Genomic DNA, 24,658 nt, shown 5'->3' with positions numbered 1-24,658 from the left:
TGAACTGCATTTTATGTTCATCAAATTTTTGACGAGTTTCTTGATTGCCATTGTTGCAATTATTGGGAGGGAGTTCAAGACTGAAAACTTAGGAAAACAGACAATACAAAATATATTTTGTTGATACTTTAGCTACAAATGGTACCAAACAAACAAAATAATCCTATAACTTTCGGCGAAGCAAAATATACAATTTTTTAAACATTAGCAAGGAATGAATTTCCCACTCAATTTTCAGCGATGCATTTTATCTAAGCAACTGCACTGAAAGCATTAGTCAAATCGTCGATCAAATCATCAATATCTTCTAGGCCCACCGAGAGGCGTATAAGCTGATCGGAAATTCCGAGCACCGCTCGCTGTTCGGGTGGGACCGAGGCATGAGTCATCACACAAGGCAATTCCACAAGACTCTCGTAGCCTCCGAGACTCTCGGCCAGCGTGAACACTTTAAGACTTGCGATGAACTGTTTCGATGTCTCAACATTTCCCTGAAAATGAACATTTCTTTTATTTGAAAAAAACTATGTGCTTTATATTTGAGGCAAAAATTGGTGTTCAAATACATTTTTGCCTTTATAGCATGCATCAAAAAATTACAAACATTCAAGGACTTATCAAACTGGCAATCTGACCTTGATCCAAAATGTGACCATGCCTGAGTTGCCAGTGCACTGTTTCTGGACGATGTCATATCCAGGGTAGCTCTTCAGTCCAGGATGCATTACCTTCTCAACCATAGACTCCTTCTCCAGAAACTGCGCAACCTAAAATTAAAATGCCCTAACACTTTTAATAGTTCAACAACTCAAAAACACTGCATAAATCAATTTATAGCGAGAGTAATCCTAGAGCAATATTCAACAGTAAACAAATTTATGTTCAATGAAAGGTACAAAAATACTTAAGATGCAAGATTTTTTTTTGTCCATTCTGAAACTTGATTCTCACTAAGCCTGAATTTTTACTGGTTTAAGAGATAAGAACAGATTTAAAAAATAATAAAAACAGACTGCATGTGCGCTTAAACCTTCAATGCGTTGCTATTGTGTCTTTCCATTCTCAGATGAAGTGTCTTCAGCCCTCTATTAGCTAGAAAACAATCGAAGGGTGAGGGCACTGCTCCGATTGCATTCTGCAGAAACTTCAACTTCGCCGCCAGTTCATCATTGTTAGTCATTAGCAGACCCATGATTACATCTGAATGACCGTTTATGTATTTGGACACTGAATGCATTGAAATATCAGCTCCAAACTGGAGAGGCTTCTGATTGTAGGGTGACATGAATGTATTATCCACTACAAAAATCGCGTCGGGTCGTTTCAGCTTGGCCTTGATGATCTTCGCGCATGCTTCGATGTCCACGCATTTCATAGTCGGGTTGGTAGGAGTTTCGATCCAGACTATTCTCGTTTTTTCATTGAGAGCTGCTTCTAGTAGATCCAGTTGTGTGCAGTCCACTTTGTTGACGGTGACTCCGTTCGGCACAAATACACGGTTCATAAGTCGGTTTGTCCCCCCGTAAACATCGTCCATGCACACAACCTGCTCAAGAAAAAAACTAACAACAGTAGTCACCACACATCACATCACTCAAAAACTGTAGTCATGTATCATGACAGGGTGACCACTTCGGCCGAGAAAAAAAAGTGACCTGTTCTTTTTATTCGTAAAATAGCTATAGCATCCTAGTTGCCTCATAAACAAGTGGATTTTTTGAACAAATTTTGTTGGATTACTCATGAATGCAACAGTAAAATGTTAAAAAACTTTTAAAATGTTTAAAAAAAACACAAAAAAAATCTTATATAAAGTTGAATAATTATAAAATTTGATTGGAAGTGACTCTGGCCCATCCATTTTTCGTCTTACACTAGTAAATATTTTTTTGGAATTTTTCAATAATTGTAGTTTTTTTTTACAAAAACGGTTATCAGTGTTTACCTCTGACAATGGCAATACTTTTGGGTGATTCAGATTCCAATTTCAAATCGTAGTTTAGTTGTTGCTTTTAAATGATTTCTTTTGATTTTTGAGTTTTGAGTCTTTCAGTTTACTAATTTGGCGGCATAATCATGTCAAAAATGTGGTAAAATTAGGTTCGGCAAAGATTAAAGTTCAAATGTCGTAGACATAGCCGGGCCCATTTGCAGGTTGCAAATTAGAAAATTGTTCGTTGAAGCTGATGGTACGTCGTCGTTGATTGTAATGGTCATCTAGTTGTTAGCTGTCGTTGATCATGTTGGTCATCTAGTTGTTACTGTGGTCCAATACTCGCGAGAGTTTGACTGCTGGTCGGTGTAGAATCCCCCTGCTAGTTTTAATTTCGCAGGAGCGAACGATTCCGTCTGCACCTGGGAAAGTACGAAGTACCCGTCCCAGGGGCCAAAGACCTCGAGGCGTTAGGTCTTCCAGTATCCATACAAGGTCTCCTTGCTGAAGATTTTCCACATGCTTTGTCCATTTCGTTCGGGTCGTCAAGGTTGGCAAGTAGTCTTTGAGGTATCTGTTCCAGAACTGTTGACTCAAGGCTTGAGCTTGTTTCCAAGTTTTCTTGTCCGTTGTGTGGCGAGGGAGAAACAATCCGGGAGGCAAATTGTTTGTTGGTCGTCCTAGTAGAAGGTGATTGGGTGTAAGGGGCTCGTCGTCGGTTGGGTCTGATGAGACGTGGGTTAGCGGGCGAGAATTCATCATAGCTTCAACCTCGCACGTGAAGGTTGACAGAGTTTCGTCGTCCAGTGCCCGTGTTCCAATGACTTTGTAGAAGGCAATCTTAAATGTTTTTATGAGGCGTTCCCATGATCCACCAAAGTGAGGAGCTGCAGGTGGGTTGAACTTCCAGGTTATTCCAAGTAATTGGCATTGATTGTTGAAGTCGTTGCTGTGTTGAATCTCAGAAAGGCTTTCCTGTAATTCCTTGTCAGCTGCAACGAAGGCTTTTCCGTTGTCAGAGAAGATGATCCTGGGTTTACCGCGTCTAGCGATGAAACGGCGTATGGCTTGTAGAGTTGAGTTTGTGTCAATTTGCTGGCATATTTCTGAATGAACTGCTCGCGTGACGAGGCAGGTGAAGAAGAGAACGTATCGCTTACTGTACTCGTCGTTGTTCCGCGTGGCAAAGGGTCCAAAGAAGTCAATTCCTGTTGAGTAGAAGGGGTAACTGTTTTCCGATAAAGGGAGTCGTTGTAGGGGTAGATCTGCCATCAGAGGCTTCACTGGTTCCTGTCGAAGGCGTCGGCAAGGTATGCATTGTCGAATAGTTTTCTTCAGATGCTTGCGTGATCTTATGATCCAAAAGTCCTGTTGAAGAATGCTTCGGGTGTGTTCCATTCCACAATGGGAATTTATTTCGTGTGTTTGCTTCATGAAGAGTTGTATTGGGTAGTTTTCTGCGTTCAGAATGACTGGATGTCGGCTGCAAAGTAGAAGCGGGGCTTTCTGTAGTCGTCCTTTGGCACGTAAGTATCCGTGATCGTCGATGAAGGGGCAAAGAGGTTGTAGAGGGCTGCGGGGTGGAATGTCAGATTTCTTTGTCAGGCATGCTATTTCCTTGGGGAATGATTGATTCTGTGAGTGTTTAATGATCCATGCGAATCCTAAGGTGAGGTGTTGAAGTGAGAGGCTCTGGCGTGTCTTCCTTTTGATGTTTTCTGCGAAGAGAAGAACATATGAAGTAACTCTGAGTGCTCTTGTCCAAGTGCTAAATCGGTTGAAGTCGATTACTGATGTTGGCGGTTGTGGGTCGTTGTCTGTCAGATGAATATCGGCTGTAGGTTGTGTTGGCGGGTGATTAGGCCAATCGGATGATGGTCTTAACAAGAAGTCTGGTCCTTTGATCCATCGTGAATCGGTAGTCATGTCACATGCTTTGTAACCACGTGTTCCGTCGTCTGCAGGGTTGTCTTTGCTGGGCACGTTTCTCCAGTCCAGAGGAGATGTTGAGTCCATGATGAAATTCAGGCGGTTGGCAATGAAGATCCGGTGTCGTTGATTCGGCGAGTTTATCCAATGAAGAACTGTTGTACTATCTGTCCATAGTGTCGTACTGTCGATTCGTATGTCATGTTGTTCTTTGATGAAACGAGACAGTTTAGCTCCGTTAGTGGCGGCTTGAAGCTCGAGATTTGGAATTGTCATTCTGCTGATGGGTGCTACTCGGGCTTTTCCCATTTCCGTTGTGTCGTCGTCGTATCTGATTCTGAGGTAAGCAACTGATGCTAAGGCAAGCTCGGAGGCGTCGCTGAATACATGGAGTTGGGTTTCCAGTATCTTCGTTTCTGGTTTGAAATAAGTCCGGGGCAGGCAGATGTCGTTGAATTGGCTTCGCTTGTCTATCCAATCGTTGAGGTCTGTTAAATGCTCCATGTTTAGAGGTTTGTCCCATTGAGGTCCATTACTCCAGGCAAGTTGAAGTGATTGTCGTAGTCGAATTGTCAGTGGCATCGTAATTCCAAGCGGGTCAAAGATTGAAGAAGCAAACTTCAATAGTTTGCGCTGCGTTAAGTCCTTCTTGTCAATGGCGTGAAACTTCTTTGCTTCCACAAGAAAGACGTCCGTGTCTGGTTTCCATTTCACTCCAAGAACTCTTTCGAGGGGTCGTTCCTTCTTGGTGAGGCTGTCGTTGTTTTCCAAGTGGTTCTCGTTAACTGTTGTGAGGAATTGTTGAGAGTTTGAGGTCCATTTTGTGAGGTTGAAACCTCCAAGGCTGAACATCTTTTGAAGGTCGTTCATTAACTGTGTCGCTTCCGTCGGTGTTGAAACGGCTTTGTATAGGTCGTCCATGTATATGTTGCGTTTTGTGATTTGCTCCAAGGCTGGATATTTGTCGGCATTGTCCTTCGCACATTGTCGAGTGGCGTAGCAGGCAACACATGGTGAGTCGGTAGCTCCGAAGATGTGGCGGGTGTATTGGAAGGTTGCGGGTTGGCCCGTGTTGTCCTTCCACAGAAATCGCAAATACGGCTGGTCCTCTGGGCTCACGAAGACCTGCATGAACATTGCTTCAATGTCGGCAGAAATAGCGATTTGGTCCTCGCGAAATCGCATAACGATTCCAGTAAGGTTTGTGAGGAGGTCTGGTCCAGTTAGTAGGTTGCTGTTGAGTGATACTCCTTTGTAGATGCTCGATGCATTAAGGACTCGGCGTACCTTGCCAGGTTTATTGATGTTTGTCACTGGATGATGAGGAAGGTACCATTTTCCTGTTGAGTCTTCATGGGAATCATCAACTTTGACTATGAAACCTTTCTGCAAGTCGGTGTCGATGGTCTCCTGATATTTCTGTGCCATCTCGGTGTTTCTCTTCAGTCGTCGGAGAAGGCTGTCGAGCTGCTTCTTGGCAAGCCATCTATTGTTTGGCAGTTGTTGTCCACGTTTCCAAAGCATTCCAATTTCGTAGTGTCCATTGGGCAAGCGAGTTGTTGAAGATTCCAAGATGCGGAGAGCTTCCTTGTCGTCTGTTGAGAGGCTGCGTTGGTCAGTTGAAATCCCTTCGGCGTCCAATTTCATCCATTCAGCTACGTGGCGAAAGAGTTTATCGTCTGTCGTGAAGTTGATTGTGTTGATGTCGTTGGGTGTCGCTGCATTGTCTCGTCCACAGAGAGACCATCCAAGTGGCGTTTTCCATCCAATAGGCACATTTTGTTTTGAATGGATTACTTCTGAAGGTGTCACGAGTTCGGCGAAATCGCATCCAATGATGATTCCGATTTCTTTCGAGGGCAGTGTGGCTATCCGAATGTGTTGAAGAGGCTCGTTTCTTTGGCAGATGGAGTTGACGAGTTCAGGGTTGAATTGGGAAAGGTTCCAATCCATTATGACGTCGATGTCATTTAGTTGAAATGGCTGCTTTTGCTGGTTGTAGGGTCCAATCGCAATCGTCATCTTTGTAGAAGCTGTGTCTGATGATGTCAGTGCTTGGTTTAGCTGGATGGTGTCGTCTAACTGCAGATCTGGTTTGAGTTGGAGGGCGATTGATGATTTAAGCAATGTCAGTTTGCTTCCACAATCAAGCATTGCATAGGCATGAACTGTATGTTTGCCATGAGAGATCGTTATTGGCAGGGTCGGAATGTGGCGAGTCGATTTCCTTCTGTTTATGCTGGTGCTGCAGTTGGTGGTGTCGTCATGTTGTCTGGAGTTCCGGTTGGCTGTCTCCCTTTGTGTCGTCGAGTTGTAGGTGCTGCTGTTGTGCAGAAGTGTGTGGTGTTTCTTACTGCATCCGTCCGTCCGGCAGGTTTGCGTTGATTGACAGTCGGCGAACTTGTGGGGGCTGAGGCAGTTGAAACATAGTTGTAGGTCCCTGGCATGCTGTAATCTGTCCTTTGGGTTCATTGCGATGAAGTGATGGCATTTTCCAAGGTACTGGCAATTGCGTTTCTCCGGGCAAAAATCTCGTCGTTGATCCTTTTGTCCAGATTTATGTTGCTGCTGGCTGCGTTGCTGGTTCCGGTGGTTCTGATTGGCGCGGTGATCCGATGGTCCTTGTTGGTGGGTGTGACCGTTGGATGATGATCCTTGAGTGTTGCTGCTGTTGTAGTTGTTGTTGCTGCTGCTGTTTCTGGTGTTGTTGTTGTTGCTGTGGCTCGGCAAATCGCTGCATGCTTCGGCGTAGATGTTGAACCAATTGGTGAGGTCGATGAGTGATGGTTGTCTGATGTTGCATTGCAGATTGTATCTATTCCATTCTAGTCGGCAAGGGGTAGGCAGTTTTGACAAAACTGTTTGGACATTTGTCGTAGAGTGTAGATCGTGCTGGAATCCAAGTGTCGTGAATGTATCGACCATTGTCTGTAGGAAGTTGGCGAGGTCCTTGTAGCTTCTGGTATGTCGTAGATTGGGGCCGCTGATGGCGTCGAGTCGTCGAAGGAAGGATGTAACTATCTTCGTCGGGTTACCAAAGTCGTTTTCCAGTCGCTGAAGGGCTGCGTCATACATTGCTCCATTGCATCCATATCCTCGGATGAGAGATTTGGCATCTCCGGATACAAGTTTCTGCAGATGTGTCATCTTTTCCGAGTTTGTCATGTCGGTGCTGTTGATGGTTGCGTTGAACAGTCCTATCCAATCTAACCATTGTTCAGGTTCTCCGTCGAATATGAATGGTTTGACAATGGGCACTGATTTCCTGAATGTCTTCGAGATCGTTTGATGATGGTTGTGGTCTGTCGGTGCTGTTCCAAGGTTGGTAGGAATCGGGAAATAAGTCGGCTGGTTCTGATGTGCTGCATGTTGATGTGCTGCATGTTGATGGACTGCATGTTGATGAGGGGGAGGTCGGTTGATATTTTGGTGAGTTGTTCCTGTTGGTCCCCTGCAGCCTGCATGAGTGAAGGCTGTGGTTGATGATGTCAGCATGTTCGTAGGGTTGTATGCTGTCGTGGTTCCCAGAAATCCTTCCTGGTACGATCGCATGGCAGGTTGTGTACATTGGTGAGTCAGGGTCGGCTGGCTGGAGGTCCAATTTGTTGCTGTTCGTTGATCTCCTTGGTTTGTTGGCAGTAGTGCTGGTTGTGCTGGTATCGGTACTCCGTTGATGTTTGTGATACCCTTAGCTGTCGTCTGGTGTCCACAGAACACGTTGGTGGGGGGATGATTGGTTGAATTCTGATTTCCAATCGTCAAGATGGGTCTAAAGGCGCTATTCGGATTATGTGTCCTCTGTTGCTGACTTGGAGGCTGATTCTGTTGTAGGCTTGAAGGCTGGTTCTGTTGTTGGCTTGAAGGCTGGTATAGTCCATGTGGGGGGCTAGCTGTCTGGGGAGCAAGAAATGGGTGTGTGATTTGCTGTCCAATCATTTGACTCTGAGCTGCTTTTGAAGTTGCTGTCGGAAGAAATATTGGCGCTGAAACATTTCTTTGTTGGGTTGCTGGTGCGTTCATCTGCTGATTGAAAACTTGGATTTGAGTTCCAGGGTTGGAGTGTGGTGACGTTTCATGAAGTTGAGCTTCTGAGTTCGGTCTTCGTCCCACTGTTGCTGTCAATTGCTGGTTGTCGATTTGGAGTTGAGTTCCATTGTTCAATTCTTTTGTCGTTCCTTGAAGTTGAGCTTCTGGGTGGTTCGGCTGAAGGTTTGAACTTTGTGACAAGTCGGCGTTCGGCTGCTGCAATGAGAGGTTTGACTGAGGATGGAGGTGAGTTCCATGGGCAGTTTGAGTTCCAACAGTTTCTGTTTGTTGTTGATGAATGCGATGATCCAAGGTATTGGCGTCGCTGTTAGATCCGGGGCGAAGTAGGAGTCCTGAATTGTCCTGGGTGGAATTTGATCTGTGGTTTGAAGTAGCGTTTAAGATTGCTGGCAATCCTGAAAATTGTGGCGAATCGTCCGGGGTGTACTGGTCCATGGTGACGTTTTGTGTAGTGGTACTACGGGTTAAACTTTCCGTTTGGCGTCGAAGGGGAAGATTTTCCAAGGCTTGTCGTATTATTGAAGGCGTCGAGACGTTGCTGGCTACTCGTGATGAGTTTAAAGAAGACGTGGCAGTGTTGTTGAGGGTACGCTCGTATCGTTTTGATCGTAGTTGGATCGTTCGGTACAAAACTTTCAAAGTTTTCAATCGTTCAATGATTGAGTCTTGCTGGTCCGTTCCGGTGCGTATTATCTTGACTGCTTCGTTATTGGCATCGTCAAGCAAGCTCTTCAATTCCGTTAAGAAATCGTTTATGATCTGTACTTCGTCGGAATCGCTTATGGCTTGGTTAATTGCTTTTGCTAAAATTTCTACGTCTGTTTCTATGACTTTAAAAACAGCATCATAGGTTGAATTCATTTTTAATTGACTTTGTCTCCTAAACTTAATTCACTTTTTGACGTGTCAGACAAAAATGTAAATGGCCAATATGTAATTCCTTTGATTACATGGAACCCTCGCAATTGTATTGTAACAAAAAAAAATGATTTTGAGTTTTTTTTTTTCTTTGGAACTTACAATCCAAAAAAAAAATAATAAACTATATGACTGGTTAGTATAAGGATGGGTTCGTTGATTTTTCCAACAAAAAAAAACCTTGGTTTCGGTTTCTTTGTTTTAAAAACTATTGGGCGCCAATGACAATGGCAATACTTTTGGGTGATTCAGATTCCAATTTCAAATCGTAGTTTAGTTGTTGCTTTTAAATGATTTCTTTTGATTTTTGAGTTTTGAGTCTTTCAGTTTACTAATTTGGCGGCATAATCATGTCAAAAATGTGGTAAAATTAGGTTCGGCAAAGATTAAAGTTCAAATGTCGTAGACAACCTCTTCGCCCTTCTCTAATACATGCAGCAATGTCGCTGTAGCCGCGAGTCCAGAGGCAAACGCCACTGCATGCTTCGCCCCTTCTACCGCCGCTACGCACTCCTCGAAACATTCGCGAGTCGGGTTTCCCGACCGACTGTAGTCAAAGCCACACTCGGACAACTCCGCCGGACCAGTCTGAGCAAACGTCGATGCAAGACTGATCGGCGGAACGACCGCACCACTGCGCCACTTCCAGGGATCCTGTCCAGCATGGATAGCTCTCGTTCCAAACTTGAGTTTCTCACTTTCCTTCACCATGTTTTCTGATATAAATTTCTTCGAACTTTGGAATGTATCTTGATTCAGTGCTTTGACAATTTGCAGGCAAAGTTGGCAATGTTGTTACTTCTTATAATTTTATAGCGAACTTACAAAATACTTTAAGTGAAACAAATTTAAGGCCGGAAAGATTAGCTCATTAATATATGATGGTCCCCTTTAAGCAACATAATAAATCAGCGGGTCAACAAAACTTTTTGGCGAAAAATATCAGCAAGCGAAACTTTCAAAATTGCTTCAAATAGTTATTTTGGTTCTTCAATATACCAACTTTGCTAATTGGATATCAAATTAAGATTTTTTAAAATAGTCAAGGCTATCGTGACGGAAGTGTGATAAGATAATAAGCTAAATGAGCCCCAACTCAAACAATCATCTCAATTTCGAGGGCGTCAATCAGAATTAGTTCATATATATCAGAGACACCAGAGTGTAGTAAGAGATACAGTAAATTTTATTTTCACAAACACAAGCCGTCAAAATCAAGTCAAACGCAATTGCTGACCAGTCAAATATTTTACGCAAGTCCCAGGAACGTATACATGCTTCCAATCTAGAACACAACGAGAAACAGTTTCAAAGACATCTTTTCCAACTGTCTGTTTGCTATCCTTTTCTTAAAATGTCAAAAAATCCTTTCTTGTTTTAACAACGAAAACATTACTGGCCTCTATGTTCAAGTACCAAAATTGTGATGACATTATTGACACAGAGTCGAAGCGGAGCTTCGCACCATTGCGATACAATACAAACATAAGAAAAACATAAATAAAAAAAAATTGATGTTGAAAAAAACTAGGTGAACCAAAATTTTCTTATATCTCGATAAAAATTAACTAGGGGCCAGCTAAAGCTGGAGGTACGGGCTTGATATTGATTGAAATTGCTCACTGATGCAACACGAAAAATGTGATTTCAAAAACTGGACTTTGCCCAAAACCTTAGTAGTCTCTCTCGTAAAATAAGTGAGAAGAATATGAAATTTTGAAATAACCAATTTTCCCAAGGAGATAACATTTCTCATTCAAAAATTAGGGAGCCACCGCTTCTGCAGAAACAATTATTGCAACCGGTGTTTTGCAATAACAGAATTGATTAAATTTTAAAATGATCAAAAAATTTCTAAAAAATGTTCGACAGTTCTAAGAAACGGTCAAAAGACTTTCTGAAATCCATAACATTTGTCTGGAAAAGCAGGTTGTGACCGCTTGAGCAGAGACGATTCCCAAAACCGGGTTTCTCGATTGAACACAACCTGAGAATTGGCACGGCAGTTTTCGCTTAAAGTCAATTCTTCCCAAAAAACTCAAAGTTTCAAAAATTTGACTTGTTTGAAGGCAATAACTTTTTTCTTAAACAAACTGAGCATAGCCAATTAAAACCGTAGGCTTTCAAAAGCCTGTTAATTCGATTAAACCTTTGATCTCAGATTTGGCAAAATAGTTAGCTAGAAAAGTCCGACAAACGGTAATTAAATCAAAAATTCGACAGTGGCGAATATCATCGCTTTTAAATGATAAAAAAGGGGCGTAGTTGCTTTTGCAGAAGGAATTGACGCAACCCGCAATTTGGATTGAAGCCAAAATGTCAGATTTGGGAGGTTAATTTTCGAGAAAAAAACAAAAACGTTAAAAAACGGTCAAAAAATCTGAAGTTCATAACTTTAAGCGTCAGAAAAACTTGTTTTCACTAGAAGAAGCAAATGAGCTTCTTATAACAGGTTCTTTGAATTGAACCCAAAATCTCAGATATGGCAGGGAAAATTTCGAGAATAATCAAAAGTTCAGATTCAGAGGGCAATAACTTTTTGTGTAACAACTTTTTTTGAGTGGCTGCTAAAGCAGGGGAGATTCCCACTGCTCATTATCTCGATTTTACTCACAAAATCAGAAATGAGAGGTTAATTTTCGAAAAAAAAGTCAATAAGAATCACAAAACGGTCAAAAATCAAAAATATGAATATTCCGAGTGCCAACTTTGTGTTTTAAAAAAATTGAGCGCGGACGCATGCACAGGAAGCTTTTCAGAACCTAATTCATTGATACCAGAAACTTCGATTTGAGAGGAGTAGTGTTCGAGAAAATGAAAACAAAAATCAAAACATGGGTCAAATATTCCCCCAAAATATGGGTAAAATATTCCACAACAGACTTTTTCAAAGGTCGTAGACAGAGGGTTCCAGTAAAAAAAAGACTCAGGAGAGTATGCAGGAACACAAGAGAGTAAAAAGTCTTTCAACTGATACCATTTTTTGATTTTTTGGAGACCAGTAGAAGTTTCTGAGAACAACTAAAATTTTTCCAATTTATTTGGAAATGTTTCCATAATAAAAAAAAGACCGAAACAAAAAACAACGAAGGAAATACGAATTCACGGTAAGTATAATTATAAATTGTAATAATAAATCAAATACTAAAAGCAACATTCAAAAAATGTCCGCAGCAAAAACACGATTCGAAGATGTGACAACTAAGCCGACATCAGATAAGCAGAAAAATAATTGGCCGACAAAAAAAAATTCTGCGCGCATCCTGGTCAGATTCGAAACCCGGACCCTTGCCGTTCCAGGCATATTCATTACCTCCAGGCTTCCGAGGTCTTAATCCTCTTTTACTTGAATTGATTTTTTAACCAATCTACCCAAATGATGAATCATCAAACTAATTTCACACAGACAATTTTGCACTAACAAACCGTTTTGAAAATAGAATCAATGGTTTGTGAACAGAAAACACAATAATCGCTTATTGTTTCATTCTGAAAGTTATAAAACTTACATTTTAAATTTGGACAGCAAAAAACAAACTGAACTAATGACACTACAGACAGGCCTCCTTGCATTGCCCTCGAATGAGCAAATAAATCTCGATCCTAAACAAGCAAAAGACTTTTCGTTCGAACGAACCCCCCCCCCCCAGGGATTCGACCCCCTGCCGACCCAGAAAATTTGTTCGAAATGGGGTCTTTAAAGTGATTTGGGAGAGCTCAGAAAATCAATTAGGTCGGCTTAAAAAAAGGTCGACAAAGTTTTCAAACTTTTTTGAAAATCCGCCCCCCCCCCCCCTCGAGAAAATCCTAGATCCGCGCCTGCATAAGATGGATCAAAACACTTGACGCTAATCTTGGAGCTATCTTGAAACTGTGTCTTCTTCTCTTCTTCCAGTTTGCTATCAGATGATTTGTACAGATCTGCTTCTGTTGTAGAAGAATTGGTATCTGGCTATTGACATTCCTCGATGAATTTCACAAAAAAGAACACAACTACTAGATTGAGGAATTGCAGATATTCAGCTCAGTGAAAATAGTAAACACATTACAGATCGTTCAATTTTATCAGAGCTCTAAGACTGCAAATAAATAGCTTAGATTGAAATTTTAAGGCTTTATTCCATTCCATCACATAAGAACAAATATTTCTATCATGGGTCAGTGGATCAATTGACCATACTGTTAAAAAAATATTGAATGCAAAAGACTATAAGAAGGGTTAAAAGAGTATAATGAGAAAAGGTATAAGAAAATGGGAACTGTTTCTTTTTTGAATGAAGTTTGTTAGGCAAAGATACACGAGAATGGAAACTGGTTCTTTTTTGAATTAAGTTTGTTATGAAAATGTACAAGAGAATGGCAACTGTTTCTTTTTTGACTTAAATGTGTTGGGAAGAAGTATAAGAGAGAGGGAACTGTTTCTTTTTTAAATGAAGTTTGTTCATCAGGTGAACAGAAGAGAAACAATAGCACAAAGTTAGCTGTTGCCGACAAAAAGGTTAATAAAAAGTTGAAATGTGGGATTTTCGAAAAGCTAAAATTGTAGAAACTTAAAGATTTTTTGATCAAAAATTTGACGAGCCATTAGTTACAAAAACAAACTCTCAGATATCATAAGGATTAGGATGACAAGTTGTAAGTAACCAAAACCAATCAAACATAAAAAGTTATCCAAAAGAAACATGATGCTGAATAAACTGTCGTCTATTTCAATTTTTCTTTACAAGCAGAAAACTTTGGAGGGTATAAAAACAAAACCAGGAAATGTGAAAAAATTACAAAACTGAACGAGATGAACAAATCAAGAACACTAGATATAAATAGCGAAATAGAACTAAATTTGACATTTTAAAATAAATTCTGAAAATTACGAGCAAAATATAGATGAACGTTTTTTAAACATTTTTCATTTGATAGCACTTAGGGTCTCCTTAACTCAAGTTTATAGCTAAAAAACTATATATCATTCTACAAAAGTATGTAGTCTAGAAAACAATATTGAAAATCAATTGATGAAAAAACGGATTGAAATTTAATCAAGAAAATTGCGTATTAACTCATGACTTCAATTACTTTCGCCTTAAAACACATTAGGAGCAGCAAGCAAAGATTTCATCCTTTTTTGCAATGATTTCTTGCAGTGATTAACAGTGAATTTAAAAATTTCAAAAAACAGCAAAAATGAATCAATTGAAAAGAAGCGAACAAAAAAAACAAGAAAACATGACATCAATAAGCCGACAGTCAATACGCTAAAAGACAGCCAAAAAATTTTCAGCAAAAATCATCCAAAAAGATTTTCATCTACCGGCTACAATTCAAGCCCCCAAATGGGAAAAAAAGAAGGCTGCATATTTAAGCTGTGTACTTGTGAATTTACCATTTCTAGCTTCTTTCTAAATCTGTACCATTCTGCGAGCAAAGTGATTTATTGGAAAAAGTTTAGCACCCGGTTGCAAAGCCCTTGCTTATCAAAAGGGTAAGAGAACTAGATCTAACAAAAACTTTTCCTGTGTTCGAATTGTTTTGAAGATACTTCAATTCTTTTCAAAATACATGCAGAGTAAATCAATTGAACTTTAAATTAGCTTCGGAATCAATTTTTTCAAGCGATAATATAGCCAAATTTATTTGAGAAGACACCTGTTGAGCCAAAAATGACGCAAGTAATCGCTTGAAAAACTGATTCCGAAGCTAATTTTAAGTTCAACTGATTTACTTAACATGTTTTTTCAACAGGAATGAACTATATTCAATTATTGATATTTTGTTTCTTAAAATGATTTTTCTTTTTAATTTAAACATCATTAGAGTCAAACAAAGTAGCAATCATTCCATAAGAATTCAAAAATTGCAATTAGACCGGCAATGTCTGTTTAGTCACAAAAACTGTTTTCATAAAACTTTTGTAGTAGTAAGTTTTTAAGCTTCCCTTGAAACACAAAAATACTGAAATTGAGGTTAATCAATAAATGAAGCAATGAAGGGTGACTCAGCTGATTAAAACACCAGCCAAAATCATATGAGCTGAGAAAATCCTTTCACACGAAAAAACGAAAATTATACAAAATGAGGGATCGCAAAATTACATGCAGGAACGAATCAAAATACATAACGTTTTTAGCACAACATCTTTCAACCAAGATAAAATAGCAAAAAAACGCTCCAGGGCAGAGTCAAACCCTTTATCTTTGTCGTCCCAAGCATGTACGTTATTTCTATACGTAAGAGGCTAAAATGTTAATTTGAACTTGATATACTATTAAATTCTGCTGAGAAAATGATTCAATGATTTTGATAAACAAGTTGTGAATCTGAAAAAAAGTACATAATCTGTTTCGATAAATATCTAGCTTAATCATCAAACTTCCTCATATTTTTTATTAAACTTGATTTTATTGCAAGATTAAGTTCGATCTGCTCATTTCCCTACACTTATGATTCACGAAACTTCGCTTGGAAAGATCGAAATGAGAGAATGGGACATGCTAAAAATTGAAATCGAAAAAAAAATAGTGCCGTTATACTGGCATTCACATATTTTTCAGATGATTTGATCAAAAACAATCATGATTTCAAAAGAAATAAAGCAACGCGGCCAATAATTATTTAATTCGGAATAGAAAACAACGCGAAGACAAATAATAAATTTTCAAACAAATCTATCTGAAATCGTACCAAGATATAAAAAATCAAAACAAAGAAAAACTCAGCAAATATTCTTGGAGTTTAATTAATTGCACCTTCAACTAAACCAATTCATAAATTTTTTGAATGATAGTGATAAAGACTTATATTATCAACAAATTGTCGTGCGGTGGCAGCTAAGCCGACAAAAAAGCAGACAAGCAAAAGTCGGAAAAAGACTTTTCCGAACGCGGAATATTTCGCGTCTGCAAAAAGAATCAAAACCTTGTCGGGTTCGAACCCATGACCTTTGTCGCTTCCATTCCACGCTTATTAGTTATTGGGCTAAATTGATACCACAAACTTGAAATAAAAAGTAAAGTGTTCAAATGATTCAGTTAATTTGTTGAACTAGTGTTAACCCGAAAAAAAAGCCTATATTCCAATTTGATAATGCTTGCTAATCGCAAGCGCAACAAAATCAGAAAACACTTTTTTATTAAGTATGATGATTTTATAAGGATGTGTTCTTCTATATTTTAGCAAATCGAACAAAATTAGTGACTAAACTAAGAGAGGTATCAAATTTGGGAAACAAAAATGAAATTTTGAACGCGATCGACAAAAAATTAATAGATAGTATTTTAAAATAGCTCAAATATAAGTTTTTCAAAACCAATTATGTATTTTTTCTTCGCTATCGCCTTCATGTGAGAAGTTTGAACGTTTGAAACAAAAATGAATTAAGGTTTTAAGATATTTATACAATAAGTTTTCAATATTTACAGACAACAATTATTTAACAATCACAAATCTATTTTAAAACTACATCTAAATGGTGAAAAAAAAAATTAAAGCTAAATATACAGTCTACGGTTTATGCACAGCACGTTTTGAATATATAAATATTGCACATGAATAAACTAAATGATGCTCTACTGCAGTTTTATTGCACTACTATTTACAACGCCTGCTCTTCCTCGCTGGCAAGTGGCGTGACCTTGTAACTCTCCGATTCGGTCATTGACCTTTCTTCATCGTCTCTGACATCCGACCTTGAATTCTGTCTTTCCGGCTCCCAATCATTTACAACTCTTTCGCGGTCCTTTGCTTCACTTTTTCTGCGACCTTCAGATTCGAAATTTTGTTCATTCGGCTGACTACCTGATACATTTCTTTCGTCTACAATCAACAAATTATTCGGAACGGGGCTGAACACTCTCTCCTCAAGTTCTTGATTTTCATTCATATTATTCAGATCTAAATTTGGCACATCGTAGAATACATTAACATTCGCAGTAGCTTCAATGTTCTTTTGCTCTTGTATTTTCTGTTGACCTTTCTTGAACTTTTGCATAGTTTCCTTCATCTTGTCAATTTCGCTCCACTGAAACAATTTTTCATCGCCGTCACGAGTTTCTTCATTAACCTCTAGGGTTCGATTGTGATTGGTTGAAACGGTATCATTTAACATCCAATCAGAATGTAATAATCCGTGAACCAAGTCAGTTTTCCTCAAATCCTGAGCATTAGATTCATGTTCGTAAGTGTTTCTCGCGTGAATTAATTCCTTAAACTGATCGTGTCTTCTAACTAAAGCTTTAAACTCTCTTTTCAACTGATTATGAACTTCAAAAGGTATTCCTCTATTTTTCGCTTCGTTATGTTCTAGGAACTTTATTTTTGCATATGATTCATCGAGCAAAGCCTTCAATTTAGCATTTTTTTCTCGCAAATTTGTTTTCATACTGAGATGTATTTTTGCAGCTCTAGCTAGTTTTTTCTTGTAATTTTCAGTTTCTCTTGTCAAGTCGGCAATTTTGGAAGCGAGTTTGGATTTCTCTTGAAACCACTCTTGCAAAGTACCTTGATACTGACTTCGTTCCGTGTGTTGAATGGTGATCAATTTTGTTTCTAACTCTCTAATCTGGGAGTCCATTTTCAAATTCTGTTTTTCCAGAGAATCTTTGGCGGTTTGACACGTTTCAAACTGCGAACTCAAATTTTTTACTTTAAATTGCAACTCTTCAGAACTTTTATCCAGACTAGAAATCTCATTAACTCGCTCTCTAACTTCCAGCTCTTTTGCATTAAGGTCACTTTTTTGCTGTTCCATTTCCAATTTGAGTTTTGATATTTCTTCTTTTAAATTTGAGCATTCATTCGTGGATACGTTTAAGTCAAACTTCAGGCTTTTGCTAGTGTCGCTCAAAGTTTTAACTTCACTTTCTGAAGTTATAAGTTTGGACTCAAGTTCCGCTTTTTCCTCCAGCACTTTATTAAGTTCAATACTATGCGACTCTTTGCCCTTTTCCAGCCTTCTCGTGAACTCTCGCTCTTTGCTCGTCATCAGCTGTTTGAACTTTTCCACTTGCATATTCGCAACTTCTTTCTCCGTAATCGCATCTTCGAGCTGTTCTTTTAATTTCAACGTATGTTCCGAATCATAATTTGCAAACTTCGACATTTGCAGTCTAATTTCACCGTCTTTGATGCTTATTTGGTGCGTTAATACTTCGTTGTCGTGGGTCAATCTTTGATTATCGCGTTCAATTTCGTTCATGCGTGCATCGCGATCTCGCATTTTGTTCACTTGGTCATTAGCTTCACTTTTCAATTTCTCAATCTGGTTCACCAAACTAGTTTTCTCTAGCTCCATTATTTTGATTTTAGCCTCATGGTCCGTTATGGTCTTAATATGTCCCCTCTCTCTCAAATCTGAATCATTTCTTAATTTGTCGATTTGCTGTTGAATTTCTTCGTTCATACTTTGCTGTGATATTAATCTTTGCTTCAAATAAGCGTTTTCTTTAACATTGTTTTTAATTTTTTCTTCAGACTGTTTTCGCTCCTCTTCTGAAATTCGAACAATTTGCTCTTTAGACGCCAAAATTTCATTTTTCTCTGACACAAACTTGAAGTTTAGATCTTCCAGATTTTTCGCAAAGTCGTATGCCTGCTTTTCATATTCCGATTTCAAAAACGAGTGATCATGCCTCAACTTATTGAAGTCATTTCTGTATTTTTCAACATCCTGCTCCATATCCAGCATTCTTCGTTTAAAAGTCGACTGCAGATCTGATATGACCTTGAACTTTATAGATTCTAGTTTTTCTTCAGTCAAAGCTTGACCTTCCAGCTCGTCAACTATTTGATTTTTCCGTTTTAATTCTGACTCCAGTCCACTTATCACTACATTAAACTGCTCTTTAATTCTAGCAACTTCCTCATTTTTGGCCTGCAATTCGTAGCTCTGAGTTTTGAACTCTGAGCTCATTTGGTCTGTCTGCTTTTTGAGCTTCTCGTAGTTAATTTTATGCTTTTCACTACGAGATTTTTCATCCAGTAACATTTTTTGAACCTGTGACTGACTAGCTACTGTGTCTGTGTAGTTAGTGTGGTGTGACATCGCAGATTTGTCCATTATGTTTCCAGATACTCCTCCAAAGCCAGCAGGAGACTGGAATGTAGGCGTGATCATGTCTAGAACAGGAGTTCGGATGTTGACAGTCGGGACATGAGACAAGGACGGAGGGAAAGAACGCCTCAGGGGGTTGTTAATCATCACATTCTGAAAGAGTTATGACTCTTAAGGACTCAAGTTTCACTCTGAAAGTTTCGCTAAAGTCATCATTTATAGTTTTCTTTTCACTCTCACTCAATCTAACCGCGTTCACACTGGTCTTTGATTGGTTAAGCATTACAGTCTTAAAGTTCTGGTGTTGATTAAAACCAGCAAAACGAATGCATTCAACGTCAAAATGTCAAAAGACTGACATGCATAAGCTCAGCTAAAAACTTTATTAGAGGAGAGAGGGTGAGCTCCAAAACTAGAGGAGAGAGGGTGAGCTCCAAAACAACCAAAAAAAATCATAACAGCCAACAGACAGACAGTTGGAAAAAAGTCATGAACGCAGGGAAACAAAAAAATTTATCAAAGAAAATTTAAAATATATATGGCCTTAAAGCTCTTTGAATTTCAAGGACAATTTATGATTGACACACTTTTTATTTAAAAAAATTAGACCAATTTCACAAAACTATTTCCGAAACTAACAGTCGATCGCGTTTTTTGTGAATTTTAAACTTTCGCTGTTCAATAGTGGAGTTTGCCTTCCTTTTAAGAAAAGAAATGAACTTAACTTAAAAGAAATGAAAAGTCAAACCGCGAAAAATCAAACTTTAGCGTGAACAAAATTCAAGACTTATTCCTGAAGAAATATACATCACCAAGACCTATATAAGAGTATTCACCACGTTCATAAATCCTAAAAATTCAGAACCAAGGGTATTATCGCCATCCTCCCTAATAAGTAAAATTCCCAATTTCTTTGTTCTTTTCCTCCCTTCGCAGACAATTGCTCTCAATCTGCAACCGTTCACACGCCACGAAAATTATAATTGTCGATAAACCAATAAATTTTGTAAATCGTAAATCGAAGATGCTAGCTAGTACTGTAAAAACAAAAAAACGTATTGCCATACGCAAATTGATCAGCTAGCTTCAAAATTCCAATCAATAGAAGCAAGTATGGTTGAAAGCCTCCGTTTATCCAGCATGCTTCATACCACCATCTTCTTCGTTTAGGCTTCCTTATTCAAAACAAAAGCCATAAACAATTGAGCCATAAAATGTCCATCTACTGAATACAAAACAAATATATAATGGGAAACTCCATTTGAAAACATGAAAAACTGGTCTGAATTGATACGAAAACTGGGACTAAAATGACTGGCTGGCCTTTGCATCAACGCAGATCCGGTCCTGCCGGTTTCCGTACAAATTCCTGCAGAAGGCAAAACCCCACTCTTCTAACGGAGCCTTCAAGTTACTACAAAAGCAGAGAAACCGGATTAAGCAAATCGGATCAAAATATCGACCAAAACAGTGAACAATCGAACCAGCTGCCTTTTGATCACAAGTTTTGTACTAGAGGACTTCCAAAATTCAGACCGAACACTTTTAAAACCAGATGCAGTTTTTTCCGGAACTCTTCGCCTGAAAAGTGTCCAGACAAAATTGTTTATGTATCAAACGAAAACAATTTCAACTCTCGCTCTAACTCGCCCACATTTCGGAAATTAAACGAAACTAAGAATTACTTGTTCCGAGCTATCAACGTGGAAATGATGGATCGCTTTGGAGTCAATCAGGTGATATATCAGAAACAGAAGTTGTTTATTAATTAGATAAATTAAACTTCTAGTAATTAAATTCACATACAACAAAATGCGTGATGTCAGTTGAATACAATGAAAATTTAACCTTTTGAACTCATTTGAAACAAATAACGTGAAACAAATATAACAAATTTAAAATAAATTACGTGAACTACGTTGAATACAATAAAAATTCAATCAAGAAACAGAAGAAAACATTAGTATTTACAATCACCTGTTCTGATATATCACTATCAACAGTCTCTTCACTCTATGGAAACAGTTTGCAACCCTGAAACCGACTCGCTTTCAATCAGTATGCAAAATATCTGCAATTACAGAGGAGTCAAGTATCCAGACTCCATTTTCACAAAGGCAGTCGAGGAGCGGAATCAAGACTGGCATTTTGGTCCCAGAGTTGAAACAGTGGACGAATTTAAACACCCGGAGTTAAAACCCTCGCCTCAATTAAAGCCACCAATTGAGATTCAACCAGTCAAGAGAACTATTTTGAAGCTACCCGATATTGGAGTTCTTATTTCGCCAGTTCGGGTCAAGTTTAGGGGTAACTTGCATTATGCTTACAAACTGGCAGATGAAATGCGCTTCGGGGGTAGTCAGTACAACATTGATAAATGGATTGAAGAACTGCGACAGAAAAACGAGAAACAAGGTCAGTCAGTGCTAGATTGGAATATAGCTTGGAGCACGAAACTTTGCGTATTCAAAGGCCTCCGATTAAATTGTTTTCAATACCTGAATCGCATTTAAGCCATCGTCGTTAAGTTTATATTTGAAATTTCGAAACTAAAATGGCGTTTACATCAGGGGCTGATATAAATTTTTGGGCGCCTTTTGGAAAATATTGACCAAAAAATCGCGGTTTTTCTGCGAGCACTTCGTTCAAAATTTGTATATATTGCCGCCAAAGTCGCCTTTAGAAAATTTGAAGGATTGTTGGCCAAAAAGCAATTTCGTAAAATAATACCAAAGGAGGGCCGAATCCCTGAAGGGAAACAGGGCGTTCCCTCCTCCCCCTAAATCCGCCCCCTGATTTATATTTATTTTTTTTACAATCGTCAAAAAACTTGATTTATCAAAACTATAACGAGCAAATTATCATTTGATTTAGCCGATGAAAAAGGTGCAAAAACAAAAGAAATCTCTCAAAGCGAGGTTGATTTTGAGATCCCCGTGAATATAAAAGACAGCCGTGACAACAGTTACATGATTGACTTGAACGAAGCTATGAATCGAATTGAGAGCCGACTGAGATCTGCTCGGATGGACGAGGATTCTTCGTATGCGGACGCTAGTACTTCAAATCTAACGACACAGAAAGTACCACAGAAGAAGTTGAACTCATTTCGCGTCCCTCGTGCTTATAATGTTCCGCTTTCTGAACGAAAAGGAAAATCTAAAGCAAAAACCAATTACTCCAAGGGTAACAGTTATTCAACAGACAAAAAGCCAAAAGAAAGCAAAAAGTTAGGCAAAAAGAAGTCGAAAGGAGGTAAAGGGAGAAAATATTATGCTGGCAAGAAGGCAATCGATGACATTTCTGGTGCAGTTGCTTTTGTCAGCAACCCCTCAACTCCAAACGTTAAAGACGAAGCTGATGAAGAAACAGAAACAACTTGAGAACAACCGAAAAGTTGTGTGAAATGATATATCAATAAATTGAAAGAAATATTTTTTATGAATTATTTCATAACAAATATACTCAACAGGCAGTTTGAACATAGCTAACGGAGGGTTAGAAGAGTTTTTCAACGCCAGGAAAAAGAAAAAAACGGATCGTTTTTTGAAAAACTTCAACTTTCGAATTTCAGAGAAAAAAAACTTAAGGCTTTTAGTTCTTTGAATTTCAATAAAAAGTATGATGGCCACTTTTTGATAAAATTAACCCAACTTGAGATAACCTAATTAACCCAATTTGTGAGAATAAAGCCCTTGAAACTACTCAGCATAAGTTGACTAAGCCGATAAATTAAGTCGAACCCAATTAACCGAAAAAAGATCACTTCAGAGTTGGTCAATTTACAAACTACAGAACAACTTTCAATTATAGTAAAAACTGTTTGCATCAAGAAAATGAAAAACCCAAGAATCAAAACAAGAAAAACCCAGATAATATTATTTGCACTGGGAACAAAAATCAGTCGACAGAAATTGGGACGAAAACTACAAATCCAAAAAAAAATATTTCAATAAGTAAATTTGAAAAATTAATTACTACTTCAAATGAAATAAAGAGGAGTTTTACTTAAATTTTCAAGAAATTGAGCGTGTCAAAAAATCAAAACAGAAATTGTTAACGGAACTCAAAGCCAGGAAAAAACTCTTTTCTCGCATTACTTTTTCAGAACTAACTGCATGATATTGAAGCTCTTTCAGCTATAACGATTTCAAAAAAAAACAAATATAATCTAAATAGCCCGATTTGTGGAACGGCGTTCAAAATTTGTTTTTTGCCCGTGGGAGTTATATAAATCTAACCGACAATTAATAACTCAGAGCGAAATAAATATCACCCCAATTTCCCTATGTTATTCATGGGCGAGCTTTAAAGTCAGCTTGGTAGATAATGCAATTGCAAAAAGATCTTACGGTCAGAACAAAAAAGGAAAAAACTTTACCTAATTATTTAAAAAATCCATTATCGTTAAGACTTAAAACTTCAAACAACTGTACCTGAAGATTGTAACTGAAATTTGATTTTCAATTCAAATGCGTCCAATATAAAATTATGAAATATAATTTCGTCCAAGAAGATAACACATTTGCAGACAAAATCTAAACTTTTTTCAACACAGGCGAAGCGGAGCTTCGTATCTCTTGCGAAATAACACAAGCATTAAAAAACATAGGTCAAAAAGATGAAAAATATTGGAAAAAACTAGGTCAACCAAAAATCAAACTTTTTTTTATTCCTCGATAAAAGCTCAAATTAGGCAAACATGTCGACATTTAATTTTTTAAATTACCAACGGAACAAATCTGACTGTACAGTAAGCCGACAAAAAATAGAAAGAAAAACGATAGTCCGAATAATAAACTTTTAAGAAATATTTTCTCTATGACGAAAGAGAAGGACCGGCCGGGATTCGAACCTGAGACTTTCTGTACCGAAGGCTTTACTTCTGGATCACGTGGCTCTACAAGAAACAAGTTCAATTTTGTACATATCTCAAAAAAACTGTCTCGCTGGAGATCGAACCCAAAACCTTATGCTCCGAAGTCGCGTTCTTTACATCTAGACCAAGTCTGAAGAATCTTAAAAGGCACACATACAATGTATATATACACAGAGTGTAAAAAAAACAAGTTCCGGCCGGGAATCGAATCCGAGACCTGTCGCTCGTAAGAAAAAATGTAAACGTGGAAAAAAATACTGTTTGAAAATGCGCATAATTTAACTTCCAGTTTTTCACACAGAGGCAAACAGGAGCTTCTCATCACTTGCAATCCAATGCGAGCACAGCATTGCAAGCTAGCGAATAAAAAGTAAGACGGAAAAAACAAAATCGAAAATATATATATATATATATATAATAAATATATAAATCGAAAATTAACCCAACTTGAGATAACCTAATTAATTCAATTTGTGAGATTAAAAAAAACCCTTGAAACTACTCAGCATAAGTTGAAAAAATAAAACCCTTGACGAAGACTACAAATCCAAAAAAAAATTATTTCAATAAATAAATTTGAAAAATTAATTACTACTTCAAATGCACTAAAGAGGAGTTTTACTTATTTTATACCAAAGTCTAGTTCTTTAAGTTCCTCTTGAAACTACCATAAAAAACACTTGTACTTGCAGCTACAATGAAATTTGCTTAGAGCACAAGCAAAAACGGCGATGTGGCAACGGAGCCGACACTCCTTGAACAGACACCACTTGAGACAAAAAATTTTTTAAAAAGAATTAGGAAGTTTCAAGTCCCCCTGAAATTAAATATAGAACGCATGCACTTGCAATTAAAATGAAATTTGTTTACAGCACAAGCAAAAACCGCGAAGTGGCAGCGGAGCCGA

At 38.3% G+C, this 24,658-nt stretch overlaps 4 protein-coding genes across 4 annotated transcripts in view; 1 reads left to right on the top strand and 3 right to left on the bottom strand.

Moving 5' to 3' along the window:
* The window catches only part of LOC134840669 (3-hydroxyisobutyrate dehydrogenase, mitochondrial-like), a 99,355-nt gene that overhangs the window by 37,693 nt on the left and 37,004 nt on the right, over positions 1-24,658 (bottom strand). The window lies entirely within an intron of this gene.
* LOC134840668 (cystathionine gamma-lyase-like) lies at positions 98-10,110 on the bottom strand. Its single transcript, XM_063856636.1, has 5 exons — positions 9,831-10,110; positions 9,239-9,588; positions 1,031-1,546; positions 636-767; positions 98-491 (listed from the first exon to the last, which is right to left on the bottom strand). The coding sequence occupies exons 2-5, from the start codon at positions 9,536-9,538 to the stop codon at positions 252-254; spliced, it is 1,188 nt and encodes a 395-aa protein (XP_063712706.1). The 5' UTR covers positions 9,539-9,588; positions 9,831-10,110; the 3' UTR covers positions 98-251.
* On the bottom strand, positions 16,170-19,021 carry LOC134840303 (centrosomal protein of 83 kDa-like). Its single transcript, XM_063856055.1, has one exon. The coding sequence runs from the start codon at positions 19,017-19,019 to the stop codon at positions 16,416-16,418; it is 2,604 nt and encodes an 867-aa protein (XP_063712125.1). The 5' UTR covers positions 19,020-19,021; the 3' UTR covers positions 16,170-16,415.
* Positions 20,073-22,402, top strand: LOC134839893 (uncharacterized). The gene is made up of 3 exons (XM_063855520.1): positions 20,073-20,608; positions 20,876-21,287; positions 21,747-22,402. Exons 1-3 carry the CDS (start codon positions 20,183-20,185, stop codon positions 22,253-22,255), a joined length of 1,347 nt encoding a protein of 448 aa, XP_063711590.1. The 5' UTR covers positions 20,073-20,182; the 3' UTR covers positions 22,256-22,402.

The sequence above is a fragment of the Symsagittifera roscoffensis genome, chromosome 2 (assembly GCF_963678635.1).
Source record: "Symsagittifera roscoffensis chromosome 2, txSymRosc1.1, whole genome shotgun sequence".
Lineage (NCBI taxonomy): Eukaryota > Metazoa > Xenacoelomorpha > Acoela > Convolutidae > Symsagittifera > Symsagittifera roscoffensis.
Note: the sequence above shows the minus strand (reverse complement) of the source record. Positions and strands in the feature narration are given on the sequence as shown.